Below are 27913 nucleotides of genomic sequence, written 5' to 3'. Positions count from 1 at the left end.
ATGCACTTATTCGCTCTTTCTGTCAGTCCAGCACTCCTGAATTGGAGGGTGCCACACGTCTAGGTGAGGGTGGTGGAACAAGGGTGAAAACAGCAGAGAACAACAAAGAAGTCAAAGAGCGGGGCTAGACACGGTTAGTCGGCCAATCCCTTGTCTATCCAGAGAAGATGGAGAACGCACACGCGAAGACCTCGGTAGAATGCCTGGCCTACTTCTCGGTGAACGAGAACACTGGTCTCACTCCTGACCAGTTCAAGAAGAACCTGGACAAATATGGCTTCAATGGTGAGAGTTCGGGCATCGGGGATGGGTGGGAAGCCTACTGAAGGAAGAAAACCCCACGTAGTAACTGTCAATGAAACATCTCAGTGTTTGCATTCAGAATATTCCACAAAGCATCACAGCTTTTGCTAAGATAAGTTCTGGAAGTCTTCCTTAGTCAACACCAGTGGAGTTTCTTGCCTTGCTTGTAGTTAGCAGGGCTGGGTTAAAGCTTTTTTAGAGTGCAGTCGCAGCAGCTGATAAAAATGCAGAGACATTGAGAAGCAGAGACTTTGAGAGCTTTGAAGAGCTATTTAAAGATAGCCAGAGAAGATGACTGGAGAGCGAGAGAGACAGGTGACGGCTCAGGAAGCTTCCTGGGTGATATATGGTGTGGGCAATAGCAAGAGGTGTGGATAATTTTAGGCCGGATCAAATGGGGAGGTCCTCAGACGGCTTACGACTAAGTGATCGGGAATATGATTGCTAATCAATAACTACAAGGAAGGCAAATTCCATGGCAAGAGTTGCTTAATAATGTATTACAGTTATTTTAGCAGTCATGTTCCTGCACTCACTGTGACGTTGCTTTACAACACTTAGTAAGCAGTCATTACATTTTTATTAATTGAATTTTTGTGAAAACAGTCGAGCTTCACAGAGGTTTTGCAGGCTTTGACTGGAAATCAAAGTAGGCTGGGTCCTCCTGAAATAATTAAGCAACACAATGTGTTTTTAATTAAGCCACTGAGTTGTAGAGCTTAAGTTATTAAGTGTGAAGCACACAGAGGATTTTGAAAAGGTGGATGTTTTTATAAACTAGAGGGCGCATTTATTGTATAATTCCATCATAGTGTTATGCTGATAATGTTTAATAACGATCGTGAGACACTTTAACTGACTGTCTTTTCGCCCCGCTCTCCTTCTGTCTCCACCTCCTTCACTTTGGTGTGCAACTCCAGAGCTGCCCGCTGAGGAGGGTAAGTGTTCCTTCAACACATTTACTGCATGTTTAAATGTGAACAAGAGCTTCCAGACACCTGATATCACCCAGAGAGAATGACTGGCGTGACTTCACTGAAGTCACGCTCATCCTCAAAAGGTCTTCAGTCAAAACAAGCAGGCAGCATTTTGATTGTGTAATTTAATCACCATAAGATAATTGCATCACACTTGCCACTGAAGATTGTTGGTCAATCACAAATCCAAACCATAGTGTGCAAACTTGTACCACACAAATACACTCTAATGCATGCTTAATGAGGTGATTATTATCCACTGATTGTGTCCTTGTCCTGCAGGTAAGAGCATCTGGGAGCTGGTCGTTGAGCAGTTTGAGGACTTGCTTGTCAGGATCCTGCTTCTGGCCGCTTGCATCTCCTTTGTAAGTAAACAAGCTATTCCTGTCATTTACATTTTAAGCTTAAGTGACAGGAGGAGTATTTGTAGTAGACATAATAGCAGCAGCAACAAATGAAGCAAGGCACTGACACTTGTGGACAGGTTCCAAGTTTAATAGCACTACTAACAAGAATACACTCTTCAGGTTTAAGATAACATCCAGCTAATCATTTCACATGTTTAGATGTAATCTCCGGCCCCTCACACATTCTTAAGAGTCAACTTAAAAGGTGATTGCATTTAGTTTAGTCCATCACACAAACCAGTCCACTAAAGCAAGCATGCTGCAGTTACTTGCACTACTTTATGGCCACTTTGTCAAGACAGCTTCCCATCCCCTCCGCCCCTCTATGTATTTTTGAGGACGACAACTTGAGAAGAGGGAGACCAATTGCGAAGTCTACTAGGAGGTGTATTAATTGCTATGGCCAGTTTCACCCTTTCGGGCAGCTGTCACGATGGCCTTAGAAGGCGAATATTGAGGAGCCAGTGAGAGATGGGGGGCTTGAGGAAGTGGTAAGGGTAAGGGTTTATTTTAAGAAAGCCCCAAGCTGAGGAGAGAAACTGAATCCTTCGGGAAAGGTCAGGCCTGAAGAAGGAACGAAGGGCCTCCTTAGAAAGACACTTTTAAGTCAGAAGGAGTGAAGAGCTATTAGGACACTGAGATTAATCTGAAATCATTTTTACACAGCTATTATCAAAATAAAAGCGTTAGTACAGGAAAAGAAAAGACCAAAATATGACTAAATGTAAATGATGAAAAGGTCTAAAAAATGTCTGTGTAGGTATATGTTTAAAATTATTGTGCTTTTCTTTCTTTTTTTTTAAAATTGTTTACATGTTTTTTTTTAATCATGTAACTGATATAGATAAAAACACTGAATTCATACAAATATAAAAAGTCCCATAAGTACCTACCCCCCCTTCATGGCAATCTCTACAACCGCTAACACATTTGTACAAGCTTATATACTTGTTAGAGGTTTTTAGTTCAGCTTACAAGAAAAATTAATGAAAAGCATTTTGTTGTTAAGAGATATCGGCCCGCTGGTTCTCAGGAGCAGGATAGCCCATTGTCACTGTTGTCTCCACCGCACTAACCATGCTCTCACCACAGGTGCTGGCCTGGTTCGAGGAAGGTGAGGAGACCGTTACTGCCTTCGTGGAGCCCTTCGTCATCCTTCTTATCCTCATCGCTAACGCTGTTGTTGGCGTGTGGCAGGTCAGTAATGAGGCCCAGGTCGTTGAGCAATAAGCTGTATCCATTACACTGATGACCGAAAGTACACAGGTTCCAGTTACTGCCCGAGTTGGGTTCTCAATTCGCATTTTCAAGCTCTTAAATCTGAAATGTACATCAGCGCTCACTCGATCTTATGTGCAAGTATGAAAACATTTATATAATATTATTACTGTATGACTTTTTAAAATATTTAACACGTTATATCTGGCGTTGTTTGGACTTCAGACATTTAGTCATGCTCTTCTTCATACATGCCAATAAGTGTGTGGCACTGCTGTCAGGCATCACTCAGAGAGGGAACATTGCTGTCATCATGTTCATGCCAAGTGTTGAAATCAGCTGCTTCCCTTCCCTTCTGTTTTCCGCATCTAAAGAACTGACATTAGCAACCCGCTAATCAAAGATCATCCCAGATTACATTTCCCTAAATGAGTTTATTTTCTTGCACTACTTTCCATACTGATTTTAAAAAAAAAAAATCTCTAAAAAGAAAACCCACCATAAAAATTCTACTGAAACCTAATATGGACCAGACCACATCAGATAACAGATGTGACCTACTCATGTGACATCAGTAACGGGTGTAATTGCTGTGGGTAATGACTCAAAGCCTCTTAGAGGACATGCCCAGTGCCAGACCAAGGACAAAATTAGTATAGTTTACATTCAAACGAGGATGAACAGGCATGTGGACATCCGTGTGGTGTCTCTGTATCCTCTGATACAAAGATTATACTTTTATTTGTCTGCAGTTTTTAAGCAGATCCCGTTTTCTTCTTTCAACTCTTAATGAGAGTTTGTGTCTGTGTTTGCCGCAGGAGCGTAATGCTGAAAGTGCCATCGAGGCTCTCAAGGAGTACGAGCCCGAGATGGGCAAAGTTTACCGCTCTGACAGAAAGAGTGTGCAGAGGATCAAGGCCAGGGAAATCGTCCCTGGAGACATTGTGGAAGTGTCTGGTAAGAGATGTCGAGCTTCCACATGGGGAGTCTGTGTTAATTATTTTTTTAAATGGTCTGTCGGGGGGCTCTGTATATATTTTCAACTGGGGAATACTCACAACCTGTTGTATCAAATACTCTTCGATGTCTAATTACAGTGAAGCTGTGAAGATGCTTTCACTGAGTTCCTTGCATTTCTATTCAGGGAGTGAAAGGCAGACACAAGTTTAGGATAGATGTGCCCGAGGAAGGCTGATGTCAGAACCTTGTGTCTTTTTAAGGCGGCGTGAATGAGGCACGACAGAGTAACACCGCAGCGAAAACATGCTGACTGTAGGAAAACAAAATTATGAGTATAAATACCCCCACGAGCACCTGCCGCACCGCCTCTTCCCTCGCTGCCGTTGACACTCCTGTTAATTTGTCAGTGCACACCTGTTGCCACTCTAGCTGGTGGCCCTGCCCCCCTCACCATGTGTGCTTCACTCTGATTGGTCAGAGCATGTGTCATTTAGAGCTCTGCACTATTATGAAATCCGTGGATTAAGTATAGAAATTTAGCAAGTTGTCTGAGCATTTGGTGCCTATTTTAGGAGCTATTCATAGTATTAGCGGTGGTAGTATTATATTTCACTTTGATTGAATTCAGTTTTAATAAATGAGTGACATGAATTGAACTATTTGGCACTATTGCAGTCATTTGGATGTTATGGAGGTGCCAACATAATTAAGTAGGAAACGTTTTTCACACACAGTCCCCATGGTTGTTTTTAACTTCTTTCTAATGTCAGTAAGAAAGTTATTTATGTGTTCTCTAACAGTTCACTAAATGTTAATGATAACTTCTCTTCTTTGCACAGTTGGTGACAAAGTCCCCGCTGACATCAGGATTGTTTCTATTAAGTCCACCACCCTGCGTGTTGACCAGTCCATCCTTACTGGTAAGCTTTTAAGAAAATCAGCCACTACATCCTTTTCTGTCCTTTCTCCGTTGGCAGTTTTGAGTTAATTCTCTGATTTCACTCTCAGGCGAGTCTGTCAGTGTGATCAAGCACACTGAATCTGTTCCTGACCTCAGAGCTGTCAACCAGGACAAGAAGAACATGCTTTTCTCTGTCAGTATATCCTGTTACTATGATAATTATTTCTCTCACCTGTCCTTTCATTTCCTTAGCCTTACCAGGTTTCTCTTCCCCGTTTTTTTTCTCTGTAGGGTACCAACATTGCTGCCGGCAAGGCCGTTGGTGTGGCTGTCGCCACTGGAGTCTCCACTGAGATTGGCAAGATCCGTGACCAGATGGCTGCCACCGAGCAGGAGAAGACTCCTCTGCAGGCCAAGCTGGACGAGTTTGGCGAGCAGCTGTCCAAGGTCATCTCCCTGATCTGCGTTGCTGTCTGGGCCATCAACATCGGCCACTTCAATGACCCCGTCCACGGAGGCTCATGGATCCGTGGTGCTGTCTACTACTTCAAGATCGCTGTTGCTCTGGCTGTCGCTGCCATCCCTGAGGGTGAGGACAGGAAACACAGTGAAAGAACAACATGTTTCCACTCCGCTGCTTGTTTGTCACACTCAGTTTTTCACTAATGTCCCTCAGGTCTGCCCGCTGTCATTACCACCTGTCTGGCCCTTGGTACTCGCCGTATGGCCAAGAAGAATGCCATTGTCAGAAGCCTGCCCTCTGTGGAGACCCTGGGCTGCACCTCCGTCATTTGCTCTGACAAAACTGGCACCCTCACCACCAACCAGATGTGTGTGACCAAGGTGGGTTTTTAACCAATGAAGAAAAGTGTACTTTAGACAGCTTTCATGAACTCTCCTTCATGTGCAAAAACTGTCTTTGTTTCCTCCCCTGCAGATGTTTATTGTCAAGACTGTTGATGGGGACCACGTTGACCTCGATGCCTTTGATATCTCTGGCTCCAAGTATACCCCAGAGGGCGAGGTGTAAGTTGGCTTTTATTGCCATGTATCGTTGTTCGGTGTAGCCAATCAAATTCAGACAATCCAACGCTAATTTGTTTGCAATTTCCTCCTATCAGTACCCAGGGTGGTGCCAAGGTCAACTGCAGCTCACACGACGGTCTTGTTGAGCTGGCTACCATCTGCGCCCTGTGCAACGACTCCTCTCTGGACTACAACGAGGTAAAATCGGAAAGCCACACTTTTTATTTGCCACAATTCGACTTTACTACCTGCAGAGAAAGAAATTCTCTCCTTCATTTCTTGTTTTCTGTAGTCCAAGAAGATCTATGAGAAGGTCGGTGAGGCTACTGAGACCGCCCTGTGCTGCCTGGTTGAGAAGATGAACGTGTTCAACTCAAACGTGAAGAACCTGTCCAGAATTGAGAGAGCCAACGCATGCTGCTCAGTAAGTCAGCTCGTTTCATTTGTGGAGCAATGAAGGCGATTTACGTTTGCTGATGAAAACCATTGTAGTGAGCTGAAGTTACGCTTGAGAGTTTTTATTGCTTTATAGTAAAAACATATATATCGATCAATAGGTGATCAAGCAGCTCATGAAGAAGAACTTCACTCTGGAGTTCTCCCGTGACAGGAAGTCCATGTCTGTTTACTGCACTCCTGGTAAAGGTGATGGTGGTCCCAAGATGTTTGTTAAGGTCAGTTCACTCTTACCTGTTGTCATAGTGTTTGGGATAAAAGATGGACTAGGGTTCTGAAAACTGCAATCTTTCTAATGGCCAGCAGGGGGTGACTCATCTGATCCAGCTGTGTAAAGGTCTATGAGAAAGCACATCATCCATCACCATTAATCGCTTTTCTCATGACGTTATGGTCTCAAACCTTTAGTTTCTGATTTTATTGTATGCAACATAGCAATCATCTAATTATCTTATGAGCATTCAGTGTCCCCGGGTTTGTTAGTAGATTCACTCCCTGCTTGTGATGTCTGTTTTTACAACAAAGCTAAGCTGGCCTGTCAACACGCAACATACAACTAAAGATGATAAACGTAATAAAATTCTGGATTTAAAGTCACTCATATCTTTCATAAGTCATTTTTGTTCTACTACAAGTTGCACTGTTAAAATGATTTAGTTGAAATGTAGTAGCTTAAAGCTGACATCTTCAGCTTTTTGGTGTAGAAGTTCCTAAAAAATTAATTCTGTTGGTATTTGCATTTTTCCTTTAAAAAAAAAATTGTAGCAGATGGAATAAATATTAAAGAACAGGCCGAAATTGTTTGTCTCTGTGCCGCCTTTACAATCTTCCTGCTTCATGCCTAGGGTGCTCCTGAGGGTGTGATTGACAGGTGCGCCTATGTGCGTGTCGGCACCACCCGTGTGCCTCTGACCAACGCCATCAAGGAGAAGATTCTGGCTGTCATCAGGGACTGGGGTACTGGCCGTGACACCCTGCGTTGCCTGGCCCTGGCCACTCGTGACACCCCACTGAAGCTGGAGGAGATGAACCTTGAGGACTCCACCAAGTTTGCCGATTATGAGGTTAGACATCCTGACTGAACTGAAACCTGGAGATACAGCCATGACAACATGTAAAAACTTGGATTGATTTGTTTCCTTCTCCCCTAAGATGGACCTGACCTTCGTTGGCTGTGTGGGTATGCTGGATCCCCCTCGTAAGGAGGTCACTGGCTCAATTGAGCTGTGCAGAGATGCTGGAATCCGTGTCATTATGATCACTGGTTAGTGTCATGGAGAGCTTTTTTATTATACCATTCTTATCATCAGAAAATCTGATCTTTCTGTTCTGCTAATACACAATCATACAAAGTTGTTTTTATTCTCCGGAAACTGTCCTTTTTACAAGGTTTCCACTCATTTTCTCCTTCTCCATGTGTCAGGTGACAACAAGGGAACTGCTATCGCTATCTGCCGTCGCATTGGCATCTTCGGCGAGGACGAGGATGTCTCCGGCAGGGCCTACACCGGACGCGAGTTTGATGATCTGCCTCTCCACGAGCAGTCCGAGGCTGTGCGCAGGGCTTGCTGCTTTGCCCGTGTGGAGCCGTCCCACAAGTCCAAGATCGTTGAGTTCCTCCAGAGTTATGATGACATCACTGCCATGGTAAGAGCCCAGCAGTGCAGGATGCAAACTAAACCTGTTACCGACACAGAGGTTGTGTTAAAGTGTTGTCTGGTGGTTGGTTTGTCTAATGCATACTTCATCTCCTCCAACCGCAGACTGGTGATGGTGTGAACGATGCCCCTGCCCTGAAGAAGGCCGAGATCGGCATCGCCATGGGCTCTGGCACTGCCGTTGCCAAGTCTGCCTCTGAGATGGTCCTGGCTGACGACAACTTCTCTTCCATTGTGGCTGCTGTTGAGGAGGGCAGAGCTATCTACAACAACATGAAGCAGTTCATCCGCTACCTCATCTCCTCCAACGTTGGTGAGGTCGTCTGGTGAGTGACCTGTTTGACACACACTCTGTACAGCTACACATCTTTCTTTTTGTCTCTGGCTTAACTTCAGCCCATTACCCTCCCTCAGTATCTTCCTTACCGCTGCTCTGGGTCTGCCCGAAGCTCTGATCCCCGTCCAGCTGCTCTGGGTCAACTTGGTGACTGATGGTCTGCCCGCCACTGCTCTGGGCTTCAACCCACCTGATCTGGACATCATGGGCAAGCCCCCACGCTCCCCCAAGGAGCCTCTGATCTCTGGCTGGCTGTTCTTCAGATACATGGCTATTGGTGGTAAGTGGAACTGTGTGAGTTTGGATGGATTTTGATTGAAAGTAGGTACAACAGTTGTCTACACTGACACGATCCACCTACACTAACAGGATATGTCGGTGCTGCCACTGTTGGTGGCGCTGCCTGGTGGTTCATCTATGACCCCACTGGCCCCGGGGTCACCTACTATCAGCTGGTGAGTGTTTTTCTCTGTTTCCTGTTGCTTTCCACTAAACACAGATGTAGACATTTACTGATTTTACTTCCTATCCGTGCAGTCACACTTCATGCAGTGCCACGATGACAACGAGGACTTTGAAGGCCTGGAATGTGAAATCTTTGAGGCTTCTCCTCCCATGACCATGGCCCTGTCTGTACTGGTCACCATTGAGATGTGCAATGCTCTTAACAGGTACTTCTTTGAATGTGATAGAGGAGGATGTAGCTTGTAAAAAAAAAAAGGTTTCTTCATGCAACAGATATATTCTGCTCTCACGTCTCTTCTTCTTCTTCCTCTTCAAGCTTGTCTGAGAATCAGTCTCTGGTGCGCATGCCCCCATGGAGCAACTTCTGGCTGCTCTCTGCCATGACCCTGTCCATGTCCCTGCACTTCATGATCATCTATGTTGATCCTCTCCCTGTGAGTCAGAAGTTCAGTTTGAAAATCTTTTTTGTTTTAGAAGCTCTAGTTTATGTGGATTTCCTCCGTGGGGTTCAGCTTCATCTGACTTCCATTCTTTTCCTCTCCAGATGATCTTCAAGTTGACCCATCTGTCAGTGGAGCAGTGGCTGATGGTCCTGAAACTTTCCTTCCCCGTCATTGCCATTGATGAGGTGCTGAAGTTCTTCGCCCGCAACTACGTTGAAGGTAAGCAGCACTTTTATAAATCCTCAAGAACAAAAATAAACAGAGATCTGTCCCAGTTCCTAAGATAACAGATAATAGTTTTACTTAATCATTCATGCATTACTACCATCATCTTTTCAGACTATTTATTAATATTTTAACTTATTAAAATTAACCTAGCCTTTATCTAATTTCATTTTAATTCAATCAGGTTTGATTCTGTGTTTTTAATCTGCCTGTTTTCACTTCTCTCCATTCATCATTAACTCACGTAACCCGTTTGTTTTTGTCCATTTCCAGCTTAAATTCAGCCAACCCATCACCATTAACCTGTAACTAAATCAAGGTATTCCAAGGCTCACACTGCAGTGTGTAGCGCTGTGTAGAGACTGTTTGTCTGTTTGTGTATTTGTTGCTATTTCAATGTGTTCAAGCTGTTATCAGACTCACTGTGACCTCCGGGGTCTCCTCACTACTCATTCATTGAAAATCAAATTGAAAAACATTGGGTATCATGACTTTCTTTATGGGGAGACCCTCGAGTGTGTTGAACTGAGGTTTCTGTTTATTGGTTTTTGTTTTTTTCTTCGTGAGATCACCGTGAGCAGGTGAGTAGATCACTTTGTATCTCACCAAGGTTACCTTTTATAATCATTATATAAACATTAAACAAATGTTTTTTCTTAGCACTTTATGATATAGCTGTAAGCAGATAAAAGGTCTGTGTGAGTATTAATTGTTCCCTTTGTCAACAGATTTTACTCTTAATCTCTTTTACTGTTAGCATTATGTGTAGTTTTTTCCTCTAGAGCTGCAATAAACTCCAAAATAATTTATTACATGTTTATATGAAGCTTATAAATAATAACAGTGACTTTTTCATAAAGTAAGCCCCACATTTAAAATGCTCTCCCTTGTAAATAAAGGCTTAAATTGTCTTAAACTTCTTAAACTAGCTTATATTTCTGAAAGAAAGTCATACTGTGAAACTGTTCTTTGTTCTCCTTATGAAGACAAATTGGGGATGTAGCTTTTTTATGTTTAAACCCTCAAACTCTGGAACCTACCTTCAAATATGAAGTCTAACAATAATTTCAAGCAGTTCTTAAAATGCACCTTTTTAATGAGACATTTAGCTAATGTTTCCACTAAATAATAGATCGCTATACAGCCTACGAGTGAGCTCAGCCACATTTAGTGGTCTGGTAAATAAAGAGCATGTGCATTTTGTCTTTGTCAGTATCATGTTGGCCTCCTACTTCTGTCGTGTCAAAGTTTGTTTGTTTTCATATTTCTGTTTATATTCAACAGGATTTTGTGCAGAATTTAATTTTATGTATTGCTTACGGATAAAGTGCTTAAGAAATTTAAGAAAACACAACTATTTTACAAATCTGTAAAGTTTTTACATTTCTTTGGGGGGTTTAACCAAGTTCATGTTCTAATTTGAGCCAACACACCAGACCTGACTGAGAAGTCAAAAGTTAAGTGAGGGTAACTGTGGTTCAGGGGGTTGGGAAGCGCTTCTGTAACCGGAAGGTCGCTGGTTCGATCCCTGGGCTCTCCGTCCTGGTCGTTGTGTCCTTGGCCAAGACACTTTACCCTACTTGCCTACTGGTGTTGGCCAGGGGGGCCGATGGCGCGATAGGGCAGCTGTGGCTGCAACTGTAGCTGCCTCCACCAGTGTGTGAATGTGAGAGTGAATGAATAGTGGCATTGTAAAGCGCTTTGGGTGCCTTGAAAAGCGCTATTTAAATCCAATCCATTATTATTATTATTAAACACTGAAGCTAATTTTCTGTTCAGCAATGTAAAAAAATAACTGTACTGGCAAAAAAGTAAGTAAAGTCCTCAGTAAGTAACTGGCATTTGAAGTAATAATGTGCTTTATTATTTTGTAAAACAGTAAATTTATAAATACACGAATGACAATATTTCTTTTTTAGCATCAAAAATATCATTTTGATTAAAGGGCTTGTGTATAAAGGCTGATTAACCAGACCAGAAATATTAAAAAATATTTTAGTAAACTAACAAAACTGTTAATTTAGGGCAGCTGACCACCCTTACCTTGGTGGTCTTATAAATTTTTAAGCACTGTGTGTGTGTGTGTGTGTGTGTGTGTGTGTGTGTGTGTGTGTGTGTGTGTGTGTGTGTGCATGCAGGTGTCTGTTTATATGTATGCATTTCTGTTGCATTGCTTGTATTTTGTAGTTTTAATATGTTTTTATGCTTGTGAAGTCCTTTGATCCTCTGCATGCCATATTGAACTGTACACAAACTGAATTTTGTGAAGCCCTGTCACTTTAAGTTTGAGAGACGCTATCAAAGTGTCATTCTTCTTATCACACGAGAAATCACGTAGTTTTCCTTTGTTTACCAAATCACGTGTCTCTGGTCTCTGCAGCAGGTACAGAAGTTAAATAGAGATGTAGAAGAAGAGGATCTTCAGGGCTGAAGAGAAAGAAGCGGAGGAGAGAGAAAGATCACAGCCAAAGAGGGGAGCCATAAAGAAGAAAAAGACTGAAAAAAGAAAACCTTATGGAAAAAAAACAAACAATAAAATTTGTTTAAAATCTGCAATAAAAATAGTCTCTGTATAAGGAAGGAGATTGAATTAAAATGAGGGGAAGTATCCTGATTAACCAGATAAAGCAGTAATATTTAAGATTTTATTCTAAGAAGTAAAGTATGTATTAAAGGTGATTATTTTTTTTTGTTAACCTTGGATATTCTCAGCTGTTGTGTTTTTGCGTCCTCTGTCCATTTTCATATGACTGACTTTCCAGCTCATTACTTTGATTCTAGTCTTCGTTGCTCGTGTCTTGTGCAGCCTCCCTGCTTTAGCTGGGCTCTGTACAGTGTGGTGTAGGGTTGTTTAAAATGACTTCATATGGGCAGAAAAACCACTTGCTTTCAGCCGCCAGCGCTCTCTATGACCATGCGGTCAGCGGACTCAGTTGGAGGTCTCGTGACATAAAATGGGCATGTCTACTCAGTCACAACACTTTTGGTCTTATATATTGTTTACTTGATAAGCTGCAATAAAGTGATGATTAAAAACTTGTGAATTTATTGTGGAGCATGTTTTTATTGGGAGTACATTTAGATGACCTCCTCTGGAAATGCCACGAGGATGAGTGATTACAGTGTTCAACATCCATACATATTAAATGTGAGTCAAACCATTTTAATTTTATAGCAACTATTTTGGTTTTTTTAGCCCATGACGGGTTTTTTTTGTTTTTCGCTTCTGCTGTTTAAGCGTGGCTCAGCGACAGTCATCAGTCTTTGGTTTGCACAGCGAATTCCAGAAACCCCCGGATCCATTAGATGAGGGTCCTGAACGGTATGTCGACGTCCTTCATCTGCTTTTCATAGTCTTCATCAAACAGCTTTGATTGCTCAGCTGTGAAATGGTTTTTCCAGTCACCCACTTCACCTGCATATGAAAAGGAAGACAATTTTGTTAAGTTGGAAAATTTATGCTAAAGCCTCTATCAATGTTTTTGTTTTTTTTGTTTTTTTGCACAAATGAATAACTGACTGGTGCTTAAAAAATGTTTTCCAAAACAGTCATATGTAATGCCCACACAGTGTCTCATTTACCGCTAATACATTTATTAAATTATAACATGTAACATACAACATGCGTGTAAACACTGTTCACATTTTGTATCACTGTGGATTTTAAATCAAAAACTGCAAAGTGCAGAATTCCAGCTTGAACTGCTCCGGATGTTTTTCAGCCATTTTTATATGTAGTCATTAGATGATTGATTGACAAGCAGTTTCTTGAGGCCATGAAATTTCAGAACTTATCAAACAATCCTTTTATTTAAAATCATGTACGTTTGTTAAACTCATTTTAAGCCTGTGAAAATGTGAGGTTATCTGTATGACTAGCTGTAATGTTTAGCCCCATACTTTTTTAAAAACCTGGACGTCTGCATTTCAGTTACATCTTGACTGTTTGAGTTAAGATCCACTGTGATGTGTACAGAGGTAAAACTCCCAAAACTGTATCTTTGTTTATAGATGTAATTATATTGTGCTGATTAAATACTTAATGACTGGTTTGTTAAAAGTGAGGGGGAAAAACTGACCATATAATTGTTGCAGAAGCCCAGGCTAACGATGCCTTGTTTGAACTAAAAATCCTCCAAAACTTTAAATCGACTCTAGTTAATATCTGCCAACAGACTTATTCATTTGAGTGTTAAGTTGTTGTAATGTATAAATAAAATAGAAGCGAGAGCTCAAAATCCAGGGACCTCTAGGGGGTGCCCCTGCACTGAAGGACAGGTAGCAGAGCAGTAATTGCTGCCTTTGAGGAGCTCAGACTGTTCACAAGTTGATTTAACCTTGTGACATTATTACATGAAGATATTTGTGTGTCTGAGACAAATATAGGTGTTCATGACATTTTAACTGCCCTACGTAAGGGACTCACTGGCGACTGAGATTGACTTTCCTGCATATCTTTAATTTAATAGTGCACCTTTTCTCATGAAAGGAGAGATGGACTGGTCAAACACCGGAGATGGAATGCAGGAGTAGTTGGCCATCGGGTTCTCCTTCATGTTTTTAAAGGAGGTGAGCTCCACGATTTGGCTGACGACCTCATCGGAGACCGACAAGTCCAGGTACTTCATGATGCGCTCCACTTCACGCCGAGGATTCTGGGAAAATAAATGTGACAGAGTATGTGCGGAGATTATTAATTTTTAAAATTCATTACAGATGTTCAAACAGATAAAACAAGAGGGGGTGTCACCACATTACGACTGAAAACAGCAAATACCTGAAGGTAACGGAAAAAGTAAAATCATAAGAAGTGATAAACAAAACACTGCAAACCGGTGAGGAGAGATTACATAACGGAAATCAAATTGGGAGAAGCTGTTAAATGGGAGTTCTTCCTCCTCACTGTGGACAACTGCTCACAGCAGATCATTGCCCTGTTGGGTTTCTCTCTCTAACACTTCAGGGTATTTAGCTTACAATATAAAGTATGCTGATATTTATGAATTGACTGGTCATGTGAAAAAGGATGTTTATCACGGGATTCTGTGCAGTCCTGTGAAAAACTAAGTACACCTTTACTGCTTCAGTTGGTAGAAGCAAGCTAATTAAATGCGCTTGATTAACTGATCTTCAGGAAGTGTGAGCACCTCTATAAAAGGTTTGCAAATACAGCATATCAACAGAAAACACCTCATACCAACTGTTAAGTAATCTACAGTTAAATGTGAAGCCATCTGTCCAATAGGTAAAGTTTCACTGAAATTAGATCATGCAAAAGGACAATGGCCACAAGCACAGCAGCAAATCTACCACAAAAGGGCTGGGAAAGAAAAGAATAAAGGTAAGCAATGGCCCGATCAAAGTCCACACCTCAAACTAACTGAAACCTGGGTTTAAATAAAGGTCTGCAAACATCAATGAACTGTAAGAAGGGTCCAAAAGTCTTCCATAACGATGTGAGAGACCGATAAGGTCATACAGAAAACCTTCACTTCAGGTTATTGATGCTAAAGGTGCTTCTACAAGCAACTGAATCACTGGGTGTTTTCCACACGACTGTGCAGTCCAACTTTCTCTGTCGTGCAACTAATACATATATACAGTTCTTTGAACAATATCTCAAAGTATTTTTTTAATTTATATTGAATGTCTTTTAAGAGTATGGTACATTTGTTTTTAAATCTTCAGAAATAGGAGATTTGCCGGTAGTCACATTGTTTACAAAAAATCTGCTCTTTCTTTTCAGCTGTATGTCAGACAGTTGGCATTACTTTTCTTTTTTTTCCTTTATACATGAAGCTGGTCTAAATCTGCGTCTATAACAAGGCTTCCTAATCATTCAATCTCAGCTTTACATATGAGATCAAAGGAATGCGCTGCGTTTATTACGTTTGCTTTGAAGAAGGTTGCGCAACATGCTTTGGTTATAATCCACGTGTTCTCCTCACCTCTTTCATGTCCTCGTAGAAGAGGTACAGAATATTCCTCTTTTCTCGCTCCAGCCAGTAACCTTTCACATGATCATACCAGGAGCCCCATGACACTGTAGAAGCAGAGCAAAGGCCATTCATTCAAGCAGCTTTGATGAAAACATTTCTCCTACTCCAGTCCAGGTTTATGCTGAGTGTATGTTTATATTTACGGCTATCATAAAGCCTCATTAACAGCTTAACATCAACATTTATGACAGTAGGTATTTTAGTAACTGTCGGCTGATAAGAGACTGATAAACTTGACCACCTTTAATGACTTTACAGCTGTGTAACTGCAGAGCTGATGAATTATTGCAAAGTGATGAATTATGATTACATAATTCATCATTTCTTTATTTTATACTAGGAAAATTAAAAGTACGTACAGTGACTTATTGACAGATGTGTCATTCTGACTAGCTTTAATATCAATATTTGGTATGACCACCTTTATTCTACAATACAGGCAGCTTAATTTCTTTCAGTAGTTTTCAAAGATACCGTACTTCTCTTGCTTTTTGAAGGACATTTAAAGATGTTGGCTTCCTTTTGTTTGGTTCTCTGTCAAAATGATCCCACATTGCTCCAGTAATGTTAAGGTCCAGACTCTGGGGAGGCCAATCCATGACTTATAGTGTCCTATTGTGTGTGTTTTCTATCCTGGTATGCTTTTACTGCGTTTGCAGTGTTTTTAAGATCATTGTCATGTTGAAAAATGAGGCTGTTGTCATGGTCTGTCTACCACTTTTTTTGTCCTCCAATTCTTTAAAACATTTTATGCCAAGGTTTCAGCTAATAGCTCTTTGAGAATCATCACAGATTCAGCTAAAGAAATTGAAACAAATTAGTGTGTTTTTTTGTGACAGGCTGCTAGTAACAAAGTGTCTAAAGACACAATTTACAGTCACTGCACGCCCGAAAGATAAGAGAGGTGTGCTCAGAGTGATGGGAATGATAAACTTTGTTGGAAAATTCATACCTAACAGTGAGAACATCAGCACTAAGGGAGTTACTTTGTGAGTCCATGGAGATAAAACAAGTATGTGAGGAGACGGCTGTAGACAAGGAGCTGCAAACAGTGATGGAAACTATCCAAGGAGACTGGCCCTGCTGTTGAGAGGCAATAGGATTGTGATACCACATAGTCTGAGACAAGGGATACTTCAAAGAATACATGAGGGACAACTGGGAATAGAAAAGTGTAAAAGGAGGGCTAGAGACACTGTGTACCGGCCTGGTATTAATAAAGACATTGAGAACATGATCGGAAAGTGTGAAACATGTAAGAAGTTTCAGAGCAGATTTCTAGAAACTGTCATTAGTGACAATGGTCCTTGCTATTATTGCAAAGAATGGCAGAATTTCGCAAGAGAATATGGCTTTAAACATGTCACACAAGTCCTCAACATCCACAGGCAAATGGCAAGGCTGAAAAAGGAGTGCACAACATCAAGCAGCTTCTGGAGAAGGCTACAGACAGTCAATCAGATCCTTATTTAGCTCTGCTGAGCTACAGGACTGCTCCTCTTGACTGTGGTTTATCCCCTGCAGAACTGCTGATGAGTCGTAAGCTACACACAACTTTGCCCTGCTATGCAGAGAGCAAGCAGAGTGAAGAAATTATAAAAAAGCAAGAGCATCTGAAATGGAAACAAAAACAGCAATACGACAAGGGAACAAGAGCACTTGGATTGCTTGCAAAGGATGATGTAGTGAGAATCCAAGATCAGAATGCATGGAACAGGAAAGCCATTGTTCTTCAGGAATCAGGTCCGAGATCATGTGACGTAAGAACTGAAGACGGTCATGTGTTCAGAAGGAACCGTCGCAACTTACTGAAGACTAAAGAGACATTTCAGGAGGAACAATGTGGTGAGGAAGATGAAAATGTTGATGTGTCACATGCAGAGACAGTGTCTGACTTGAAACTACTAGATGGACATGGGTATGTGGAAAAGGTCAGAGGTCAGAGCATACGGTCAAAAGACCAGTTAGGCTTAATCTGCAAAACTAGTGAACTGGATTTGTTTTTATCTTATATTCTGATGGTGTTCACAAAAAAAAAGAAAGAAAAAATATTAATGAAAAATATTAATGAAAAAAAGGGGGAGCACATAAAAGAAGACTGGTCTGTGGTGTGGCATAAGGATATTAATAAAATGTTTGGAGCGGCAGCTCGCAAAGCGTAAGTGGATGTTGTGTTGTTTTTTTAACAAGCGCTATGAAGACAACACAGTTCTTTGTGAAGCTGTCTGTTTTGAGTAGATACAATACTGGTTCATCCCTTGAATTGGGTGCCTTTTTGTGCTTGAATGATTTATAAATCAGTGTTAAGTGATTTTAAAAAAATAAACAAAATATTCTTTTAAAAATAGTGAGGTACAGTGACTTAAAATGACTGAAAAAGCAGCCAGTGGAAAACTTTGAAAGACCTTCAGAAAACCTGAAGAACTATTGCTCAAGACCACTTAAAGTTAAAGGGCTCCTTGAAAGCAAAGCATAAAGAAATAAGGGTTGGGTCAAAAGTTTACACATCAGTACACATTTGCATGAACGGTACATGTTTTCAGTTCCTGGCAAACTGACAAGCCTCTGATTCTTATGAACAAGTTTCATGTTTGTGCCTTGAGCAGTCGAGCGCAACCAGTGAGCCAAGGTGGAATACGAGTTTATGCATGTAATGTTTGAACTTTGCCAGATTTTAGATCTGATTTTACCTGATGAACCTGCACACCCACTCCAATCCCTGGAGGTTATCAAAAGTAGCAAATCAGTCAAAGACTGACTGAACCAAAGTGCAGTCTGAGCTCCTCGGGAGGTCCTTCATATCAGCTGCTGTAAGCCCATTTAATGCACAGTACTAATAATATGAGTTTTCCAAAATGTTTGCATATTTTCATGTTAGTTACTGGGTGTTTTATTTATTCATAAATTATTAACTTTATTAGGAATTAATATTGTTTATGTCAGTGTTTATGGCATGTAAATGGCAATGTAATTTCCTGCAAACAAAGGATCTATCTTTGAATCTGATTAACTGACGGACCATTAAATTTGTTAAATAAATCAAGCCCAACGAAACCTATTATGTACATTTCCACCATATTGTGTTTTATGAAAGGCCACCTTTTTGTTCCCTAATCTTCACCAAACTGGCACAGATGCTTTAATATGTTCCAGTCAAATCAGCAGCAAAGCAGCCAAACTGGTTATATGTCACCAAGATTTTGATTTCTATCACAACTAAACACTCTCCTCTCAACAAGCTGAGAGGAGTCAGGTAATAATTCACTTTGCATTACCCAACCCAGTGACTTCATTTATAGGTAGTTAACATATATCCAATTGTTAATATAAAGACATTTCAAAAAGTTATCATTTAATGACCCTACAGCAACCATTTAAGTCTTTTTCTAAGGAAATCATTTTTTTTCCCATTCTGGAATGAATGCATTGAAATTTAATAAAGTTGTGTGATTGGTTTCATACTTACTTACAAAGCAAACTATGTTCCTAACAAGGCACATATGGTGGGAAAAAAAGCACAAAAGAAATAGCAGTAAAGAAGCAGCTTTTTTATGGCTGTCATGATGAAGAAATATTCCATTTATTTATATATTTTTTAAAAAAAGGTTACATTTTCATCCAGATCCTCCCAAGATATGCGCGCTACAGCCACTCAGGGTGCAACTAATCTTATCATGACCACTCAAGCATAAAAGGCAGTTACACAAGTTGTCATAGTTTCCATCCACCATCACATATTTTGTTCACAAAAGCCTCCAGGCAACCAAAGACGCTGCTTTGGTGGGTAAACATATAGGGCTATTGATGGCTTAGAATAGGTATGAGGACACAGAGGGAAATATACTTACGCTCTCCTTGCATAAACTTGTGGATGTAGCCACCAAAGGGCCCTGGCTCAGGCTGGGTCTGATTCATAAGATCAAAGTAGTAGTAGCTCACCAGGTTGTCTTTGGCATTGCGTGCCACGTAGATCGACTTCCCACATAATCAGGAGGAACACAAAAAGATATTCACAGTACAGAGAACATGTTATTTGATGAGATTGTGTCTAGCATGGCATTCGTAACCTCCCACCTCATTTATGTGCCGTATCATGAACCTTTTACCTTCAAGCTGCATGAGTTTTCTGTCTAGTAAGAAGCAATAAAATGAGGAATTTCTACTCTCACTGAAGTCTGATAGACAAGAAGTCTCACCTTGCATTTGTTTTCCCAGAATCCAGGAGGCACCAGCTGAAAAGGAAGATGCGTCTTGATAACTCTCGGGGGATCCATTTTTTCCAGAAGATCAAGACCTGAGACATAAATCCAGGGAATTGGACACAGGAAAAACTTAACATGTGTATTCCATGATTTCTCATATATTCCAACCAATGGAAACTGCTTATTAGCATTGTTGAATTTACTTTTTTTTTAACATGGTTAAAATAACATTAAACAGGAGAAAAAGTTGACACGGCCATTTAACTTAAGGCAAATTTCCCAAAAAATGTGACAGCAGTATTAATTTAATTCAATTCAATTTTACTTAGCACCAAACCAGAGCAACTGTTGTCGTGATTTCTACTAAAATGACCGAATGACTCAGCATATTGTGAACTAATAGGATTTCACCTTATTCTGAGGTATTTGCAAGATCATTTGTAGTAGCCTACTACAAGAGAATGATATCATCCAGCTATTTTGATGTAATGTCATTTAGCTCAGTGTTTTGTTATACAACCGTTTGCATTAACATGGAGCCTTCCAGGTATCTGTTCTTTGAATAACCAACCTGAATTAGAAGAAGTATATTTAAGTCCTGTTTTTACTTTTTCCCAGATGACTGAAAATGAATAAATACAATATAAAAATGTACCTGACAAAAATAACAAACACAGTAGGGGACCAAGTCTGGATAATCAAGGTAAGAACACCTGAAGTGATTAGAGACTGATGAAACATAGGCATGTTTTGTTGAGTCAACAGTCCAGGGGAGAGAAAGGGTGGGAGGGTAAAGTTCTTGTGTGGATGCCTTAATAGGCATCCACACTATTGAGTTCCTGTTTCTCTTTATTCTTTATTATTCCGGGTGTTTCCGTACACTTTTCGCCGTGGATCTACTTCCACAATTTTTGTGCTATTTTCACCGTTCAAACTCTAAACTGTTCTGCTCTTTCTGCTAATGCCGGCTATGACTTTTGGTGTTTATTACTATTATACTTTTTAAAATATTACACTTTTTTCCTTTAATTTGTCCCATTGAAATGAATGGGAAACTTCCACAATTCTGCTAAAACTTTCTTGTCTTTGAAACTTAACTACTTCCTCATACTTTCACCTAGAAACTCCATTCAAACTTTAAAACGTTCTCAAATGATTTGGCTATTCCTGTGTGATTCAGCTTTTTCAGATCTTCTACCGTTTTCATCTTATCTCTCTTTAAGTCTTCAGTTGCAAAATTGTGATTTTTCAGAAAATACATGCGTTGCTATGGTTGCTATGCAATTAACTCAGAGGGGACAGTGAAACTGTTTGAATTTTCTCTTCATGTCCAAACAACTTCTTGCTACTCGCTCAATTTCCACTCAAGCCCCACAAATTATACATCAAGACGTAGGTATTTTTGCTGGCTTTCAGAAAATGTCACTATCATTGTTGTGGGACTTATAGATACTTTGCAAATCTCCTCAGAGTAACACAAAGTCAGAAAACTCTCCATATAAACTCAATGGAGAGTTTGTTCAAAATCACCGCTGGATTTCTCTGATGAGAGGCATTTTCAAATTGTCATATCTCCTTAACGAAGCAAAGTTAAGACATGATGCTTGTCCCCGTATATCTTCAGACACTCCTGACGCTCACAATTCAAGAATTTCTTTCTCACCTATTACCGTTCTGAAATGAGTTGGACTTGTTTGAGGGTAGGAAATTTGTCCCTCGCTCAGATTTCATCAGATTTCAATCTCTGGAAATGAACCACTTTTTTCTCTCGTCATATCTTTTTAATGGATTTCCACAGAGCCCTGAAAATTTCCATGACTGTTCACCAAAGCCTGCTGTTTCTTACGGTGAAAGAATGATTTTGATGCTCCATATAGATTTAGAGTTACCAAAGGTTGTTTGAGAGCAAGTCAAGGCAGTTTTTGCTTCGCCTCTACTCAGTTACAGTGTATTACAAGTCATATATCTTTAATAATTTATATTTTATCTCTGAATTATGAAGACCTGAAGATTCCCCCATCTCTTCTGAATAAAACGATGCCTGAATGACCGTTCTAGCCTCTACGGTTAGGAAATTATGGCCATTTGTTCGAGGGGAATCCTGAATGTCAGAAATACACTGAAGAAAACTCACACCTCTCTCTGTCTCTGTGTGTGTAAGGGCTGACTACAGCAGGTGCAGCTAATTTAACTGACCTACATATACCAAGCCCAGACTCTCCACAGCTCCTGTTCCCTTTACTGTCTGTGTATGTGTGTCTGTGTATCAATATTTCTCCTATGTTTAGGTATTACTCCTCAATCATAGTATTTCTGCTAAAGCAAAGTACTTCTACTACATCTAAGTACTTTTGCCAAATCATAGTATTTCTGCTAAATCATAGTATTTCTGCCAATTCATAGTATTTTTGCAAAATCATGGTATTTGTGCAAAATCATGGTTTTGGGGCCAAATCATAATATTTCTGTTATTTTATAATATATGTGCTGAATATATTATATGTGCCAAATCATAGTATTTATCCCAAATTATAGTATTTATGCCAAATTACAGTATTTCTGCTAAAACGCAGAAATAGTACCTTTTAGCAGGAATTTCTACCAAAAGATAGTACTTCTGCTAAATCAGAGTATTTCTGCTAAACCAGAGTATTCCTGCCAAATCATAGTATTTGTACTGAAACATGGTACTTCTGCCCAATCATAGTATTTATACCCAATCATAGTATTTCTGCTAAATCATAGCATTTGTGCCAAATCATGGTATTTGTGCAAAAACATAGTATGTCTGCAAAACCATAGTATATCTCTTATGTTATAGTATTACTACTAAGGCATAGTATTTCTGCCAAATCATAGTATGTGTGCCAAATCGCAGTATTTATACCAAATCACAGTATTTGTGGTAAAACATAGTATTTCTGCCATATTGTGGTATTTGTGCAAGAACATTGAACTGTTATGTTATAGTATTACTACTAAGTCATAGTATTTCTGCATTGTTATAGTATTTGTACTAAAACGTAGTATCTCTGCCAAGTCATAGAATTACTGCAATTTCATAGTTTTTTTTAGGAAATCTGTTATGTTATAGTATTACTACTAAGTCATAGTATTTCTGCCAAATCACAGTATTTGTGCCAAAGCATCGTATTTGTATGGAGTCATAGTATTTCTTCTAAATCATAGTATTTCAATCAAATCTCAGTAGTTGTTGTTAAAACGCAGTATTATTGCCAAATCATAGTATTTGTACCCAATCATTGTATTTCTGCTAAATCATAGCATTTGTGCCAAATCATGGTATTTGTGCAAAATCATAGTATGTCTGCAAAACCATAGTATATCTTTTATGTCATAGTATTACTACTAAGGCATAGTATTTCTGCCAAATCATAGTATTTGTACTAAATCATAGTACTTGTGCCAAATCATAGTATTTGTTGAACATCATAGTATTGGAACCAAAACATAGTATTTGTCCCAAAGCATCGTATTTGTATGGAGTAATAGTATTTCTTCTAAATCATAGTATTTCAATCAAATCTCAGTAGTTGTGTTAAAATGCAGTATTATTGCCAAATCATAGTATTTGTACCCAATCATAGTATTTTTGCCAAATCGTGGTATTTGTGCCCAATTAATAATTCTGTTATGTTATAGTATTACTAATAAGTCGTAGAATATCTGTTATGTTATAGTGTATCTGCGGAATATAGTATGTGTGCCAAATCGTAGTATTTACACCAAATCACAGTATTTTTGCTAAAACATAGTATTTCTGCCATATTGTGGTATTTGTGCAAGAACATTGAACTGTTATGTTATAGTATTACTACTAAGTCATAGTATTTCTGCGTTGTTATAGTATTTGTGCTAAAACGTAGTATCTCTGCCAAGTCATAGAATTAATGCAATTTCATAGTTTTTTTTTAGGAAATCTGTTATGTTATAGTATTACTACTAAGTCATAGTATTTCTGCCAAATCATAGTATTTGTACTAAATCATAGTACTTGTGCCAAATCATAGTATTTGTTGCACATCATAGTATTAGAACCAAAACATAGTATTTGTCCCAAAGTATCGTATTTGTATGGAGTAATAGTATTTCTTCTAAATCATAGTATTTCAATTAAATCTCAGTAGTTGTGTTAAAATGCAGTATTATTGCCAAATCATAGTATTTGTACCCAATCATAGTATTTTTGCCAAATCGTGGTATTTGTGCCCAAATAATAATTCTGTTATGTTATAGTATTACTACTAAGTTGTAGCATATCTGTTATGTTATAGTGTATCTGCGGAATATAGTATGTGTGCCAAATCATAGTATTTATACCAAATCACAGTATTTGTGCTAAAACATAGTATTTCTGCCATATTGTGGTATTTGTGCAAGAACATTGAACTGTTATGTTATAGTATTACTACTAAGTCATAGTATTTCTGCGTTGTTATAGTATTTGTGCTAAAACGTAGTATCTCTGCCAAGTCATAGAATTACTGCAATTTAATAGTTTTTTTTAGGAAATCTGTTATGTTATAGTATTACTACTCAGTCATAGTATTTCTGCCAAATCATAGTATTCGTGTGAATTTGTATACTGTAATATCACTGTATTATGTAGTGGCTAAGTAGGGGCTGTTTACTAAGTGCATCAGTGTAAATAGGTCATCTCTTGTGTTGGAGTGCCCTCTTGTGGCGCCTTTTGGGTAGTGCCTTAGTAAACGGGAACCCTGTAAAAAGTGGCATCAGACTGATTTGTAGTGGAGGAATTTGTTACCAGTTTTCTTAATCTTTAATCTGTATGCATGTTGTAATGCATACCCTCTTCTTAATCATAGAAACCACACCATATCACCTCTCCACATCCTCCTACTGTATGCCATACCTCCCTGTACCATCCATCTGACCGCAATAAACTCCACCTGTGGTAATCGAATCCCTGGATGTCAGCCTCTCCTTCTGACCGAGGATAGTTATAGTATTTGAGCCAAATCATAGTATTTGTGCTAAAACATAGTATTTCTTCCAAATCATAGTATTTGTGCCAAAGTATAGTATTTCTTCCAAATCATAGTATAACTGCACAATAAAGGTTCTTGAGCCACATCAGTGTTTGTGCCAAATCTTAGTATTTCTTCTAAATCCTAGTAATTCTGCTCAATGATAGAATTTCTGCTATGCTTTAGTACTTTTTTCCTAGATTGTAGTACTTCTGCTAAGTCAAAGTATTTCATGTAAATCATAGTATTTCTACCAAGTCCCAATGTTTCTGCTAAATCATAAATAATGTTTTAGTACAAATTGTATGATTTGGTGGAACTTTCTGTGTTCCAGCACAAATGCTATGATTTGGCAGGAAAAAAATATTATTTAGTATAAATACTAAGTTTTAGCAGAAATGCTATGTTTAAACTTTAAAAAATTCTGCTATTTCTGCTGATGTGTGTTATGACTTTTGACCATTGAAATGAATGGAACACATTATCAATGTGGTCACTGATTTTGCATGATGGGCTGAGCTGTGCTTTACCTCAGTGAGATAAGCATCCGTTCTCAGACTGGGAGGCCTGGGTTCAAATCCAGCTTATGGCAACATTTCTTTCACTTAACAGTTAAACTTTTTTTAAACTCTTTTCAACACAAATTTCATTTTATTCACCCCTTTTCAGCAAAATTTTCAGTTTTTTTAACCCCTTTTCAGCACAAATCCAAACTTTATCAGCTCTTTTTCAGCAAAAACCTCTTTTCAGCAGAATTCTGCTCATTCAACTCTTTTCAGCAAAATTTTCAGTTTTTTCTGCTGTTTTCAGAAAAAAACTCTTTTCAGCAGAATTCTGCTCATTCACCTCTTTTCAGCAGAAATTCTGCTGATGGAACTCTTTTCAGCAGAATTTTCACCCCTTTTTTTTTGCCCAAATTCTGCTAGCACAATTGTCAATCTCTCCACCTTTTCTTTGTGAGAAAGTGTTTGGCTCAGTGAGCTAAATAGCTGCCCTTTGATCAGGAGGGCCAGGTTCGAATCCTGCTCAGGGCATCTTTTTTTTTTTTTTTTTTTTTTTTTTTCAACTTTTTCAGCTTTTTTCAGCAGATATCTTCAGCCGTTAAGGCATCCACACTGCATTTTCGCAGGAAATGCAAATTTTTCTAGTTTTCTTTCTTGTATCTAATGGTTTGGATATAGTGGTAAGTCTAGCACCCCAGTACATTTAAGATTTCCTTAGACAGTAGTAACACTGACTGTTGTGCCAAAACCCTGCAGCAAAACACTACAGCTACTTTTTTAGCTGTCTGTGACTTATTGTTATAAACCTGCCTGTTAGGTCACCGTGACATGCTTGAAAGTTGGCTTCATTGTAAAAATTCAACTGGCTGGTATTAAAGTTTAGTCAAACACAAATATGGCTAATCTGTGTTGGAAAAGCACAGCTGCATTCACTGAAATGACCCAACTACAGTAACTTTTGTTGATCGCCTACAGAACTCCAGTTCAAGTCTTTTCTTTGGAGGGATATGCTTATGGGTTGAGAACTCATTGACTCTGATTGGGATGGGAAAAAAACGATCCGTTACAGAAACATTCCTCCTTGACTTGTTTTTGTGAGTTCTGACATGCTACAACTACATGTTAAACCTGCTGAGTCACAGTAGAGAATAAAAACATAGATAAAACACACACCTGAAGGGATGGGAGGTGGGGAGAAGATCTCTAGGAATGGACTGCGGACAGGTGTGGGGGCTCGTTTGCAGGCCTCAGCATCTCCATTGTGAAGGAGCAGGTCAACAATTTCCTGGGTCCATGTAGTCCCTATGAGACAGAGACATCAAACGGTGCACTGCTAAATCTCACCACATTGAGTAAAAACATTAACAACAGTCCAACAAACGTCTTTTTTGACACCAGCTACTTAGTAGTGCCACATTACAGCAGATTCCACAGTCTAACAAATTAGTCCAGAGACTGAAGGGCAGGAAAAGTAGTCTGTCTTTGTTGTTTGTTTGCTTAAATTATAACTCTCACACTTCATGAAGGCGTAATTACAGGATTAGTCTAGAGTTACTGGTGTTTTCCTTTATTGCCTGCTTGTTTAAGCAGTTACACACACACAATGTTTTGGTAGACTTAGTGGAAAAACTACTTAACAATCAAGTAATGGAAGAAGAAGAAAGCATTAACACCACAATGGAAAAATATTTCCTCACAAGTTAAAGTGCTGCATTAAAGAGAAAAGGGAAAGTGTGCTTCATTTTCTATGCTGTTTTGGCAGTGCAGTCCTGCATATTTTCATGTAACATCTGAATTTGCAACAGATAAGGAAAATGCACAGTATTTTTCTCCATACCCGTGAGTGGAAGTGTAAAGTGTTAGAAATGTAAGAACGCAAATAAAGCTGCTTGAGATCAGTACTTTGTGTCTAACACTGTTTCTGAGTACCTGCTTTGGGGTAGGTGGCGATGAGGAGGTCCGATGGATCGGGACAAAAAGCCCAGATGTTGTCCCAGTTGTTGGCGATGTAGTTCATGAGAGGCACTCCTCTGACTGGGATGAGAGGGAAGCGTGTGATGGAGGAGCTGGCCTTATGAATAGCCTCGCTATAAGTCATTTCTTTCTCCTCTGACATTTTTTACACTGCCAAAAGCTGCCTCAAGGAAATCAAGAACAGAGAGCTAAAATCTGCCTCTTTTAAATTGAAGAGAAAAAAAAAACTTCAACAAACTCCCGAGGTCCTGCCTTCAGCTGTCTGTGTCAACCACTCACTGCTGATTTGCCAATGAGCCACATAAATCCCAGCTTCTAATGGTCCTGTTCTTCCTGATTGTCAGTCCCACAGTCAGCGTGTTTACTTCCTTTTTAAACTGTCATTATCTCCTCCTTGCATGACCCCGGCCAACAGCAGCGCTGCCTTGTTTCCTCTTGATTTCTCGTGGTCTGCAGCGTAAGTCGCCTCCCAGATCTGAATGCGGGAGCAGGAGTCTCTCAGCGGCCTCTCAGAAACAATGAACTCCCAGCTGAAGTCTGAGTGCCTCAGTCACTTTAAAACGTGTTTCTTTTTGCCCCTCTTTCTATCTTTGTAAGCTGGCTCCCTGAGTGCTTGTACCCAGGTTCTTATCAGTCTGCGATCACAGGAACTTGCACCAGCAGACCTACACTAAAGTGCCCTTATGTAACGTTCCTAGTTACGTATGAATTCCACTTTTCCTCACAATACTGTCTTGACTGCTTCCTCTGTAATCTGAGGAAGGAAAAAGGGAGGGTCGCGAAAAATCCTGCAACCCACAGAGAGGTGGACTTACATGTGGAGAGTACAAATGAAATGGATTTAAACTTC

General features: G+C 39.6%; 2 protein-coding genes across 3 annotated transcripts; one reads left to right on the top strand and one right to left on the bottom strand.

The window, feature by feature from the left end:
- atp2a1l (ATPase sarcoplasmic/endoplasmic reticulum Ca2+ transporting 1, like) lies at positions 1-12424 on the top strand. Of its 2 annotated transcripts, XM_085416342.1 has the most exons (24): positions 1-285; positions 1224-1241; positions 1563-1645; positions 2780-2884; positions 3724-3862; positions 4705-4785; positions 4874-4959; positions 5058-5355; positions 5443-5609; positions 5704-5792; positions 5888-5990; positions 6085-6216; positions 6350-6466; positions 7094-7312; positions 7401-7512; positions 7672-7895; positions 8012-8232; positions 8321-8523; positions 8613-8698; positions 8781-8914; positions 9025-9142; positions 9253-9370; positions 9650-9695; positions 11757-12424. In XM_085416342.1, the coding sequence occupies exons 1-23, from the start codon at positions 168-170 to the stop codon at positions 9652-9654; spliced, it is 2976 nt and encodes a 991-aa protein (XP_085272468.1). In that variant the 5' UTR covers positions 1-167; the 3' UTR covers positions 9655-9695; positions 11757-12424. The 2 variants fall into 2 exon arrangements, with proteins under 2 accessions (XP_085272468.1, XP_085272467.1); XM_085416341.1 differs by lacking the exon at positions 9650-9695.
- sult1st6 (sulfotransferase family 1, cytosolic sulfotransferase 6) lies at positions 11855-27812 on the bottom strand. Its single transcript, XM_085416343.1, has 7 exons — positions 27019-27812; positions 26263-26391; positions 19572-19669; positions 19224-19350; positions 15325-15419; positions 13851-14031; positions 11855-12791 (listed from the first exon to the last, which is right to left on the bottom strand). Exons 1-7 carry the CDS (start codon positions 27203-27205, stop codon positions 12679-12681), a joined length of 930 nt encoding a protein of 309 aa, XP_085272469.1. The 5' UTR covers positions 27206-27812; the 3' UTR covers positions 11855-12678.
- Positions 27813-27913: the final 101 nt, after the last annotated feature.

Source organism: Rhamphochromis longiceps, linkage group LG8 (genome assembly GCF_057381845.1).
Source record: "Rhamphochromis longiceps isolate RC_006_pf linkage group LG8, R_longiceps_female_GT1.1, whole genome shotgun sequence".
Taxonomy (NCBI): domain Eukaryota; kingdom Metazoa; phylum Chordata; class Actinopteri; order Cichliformes; family Cichlidae; genus Rhamphochromis; species Rhamphochromis longiceps.
Note: the sequence above shows the minus strand (reverse complement) of the source record. Positions and strands in the feature narration are given on the sequence as shown.

What these genes read in the sequence shown, in the direction of transcription:
- atp2a1l (XM_085416341.1), top strand. Translation starts at nt 168, where the DNA reads ATGGAGAACGCACACGCGAAGACCTCGGTAGAATGCCTGGCCTACTTC. An exon ending in AGAAGAACATGCTTTTCTCT is followed by an intron (nt 4,960 to 5,057) that starts GTCAGTATATCC and finishes TTTTCTCTGTAG; the next exon opens with GGTACCAACATTGCTGCCGG. An exon ending in CCAAGTTTGCCGATTATGAG is followed by an intron (nt 7,313 to 7,400) that starts GTTAGACATCCT and finishes TTCTCCCCTAAG; the next exon opens with ATGGACCTGACCTTCGTTGG.
- sult1st6 (XM_085416343.1), bottom strand. Translation starts at nt 27,205, where the DNA reads ATGTCAGAGGAGAAAGAAATGACTTATAGCGAGGCTATTCATAAGGCC. An exon ending in CGCCACCTACCCCAAAGCAG is followed by an intron (nt 26,392 to 27,018) that starts GTACTCAGAAAC and finishes TCTGTCTCATAG; the next exon opens with GGACTACATGGACCCAGGAA. An exon ending in TCTGGGAAAACAAATGCAAG is followed by an intron (nt 19,351 to 19,571) that starts GTGAGACTTCTT and finishes TTATGTGGGAAG; the next exon opens with TCGATCTACGTGGCACGCAA.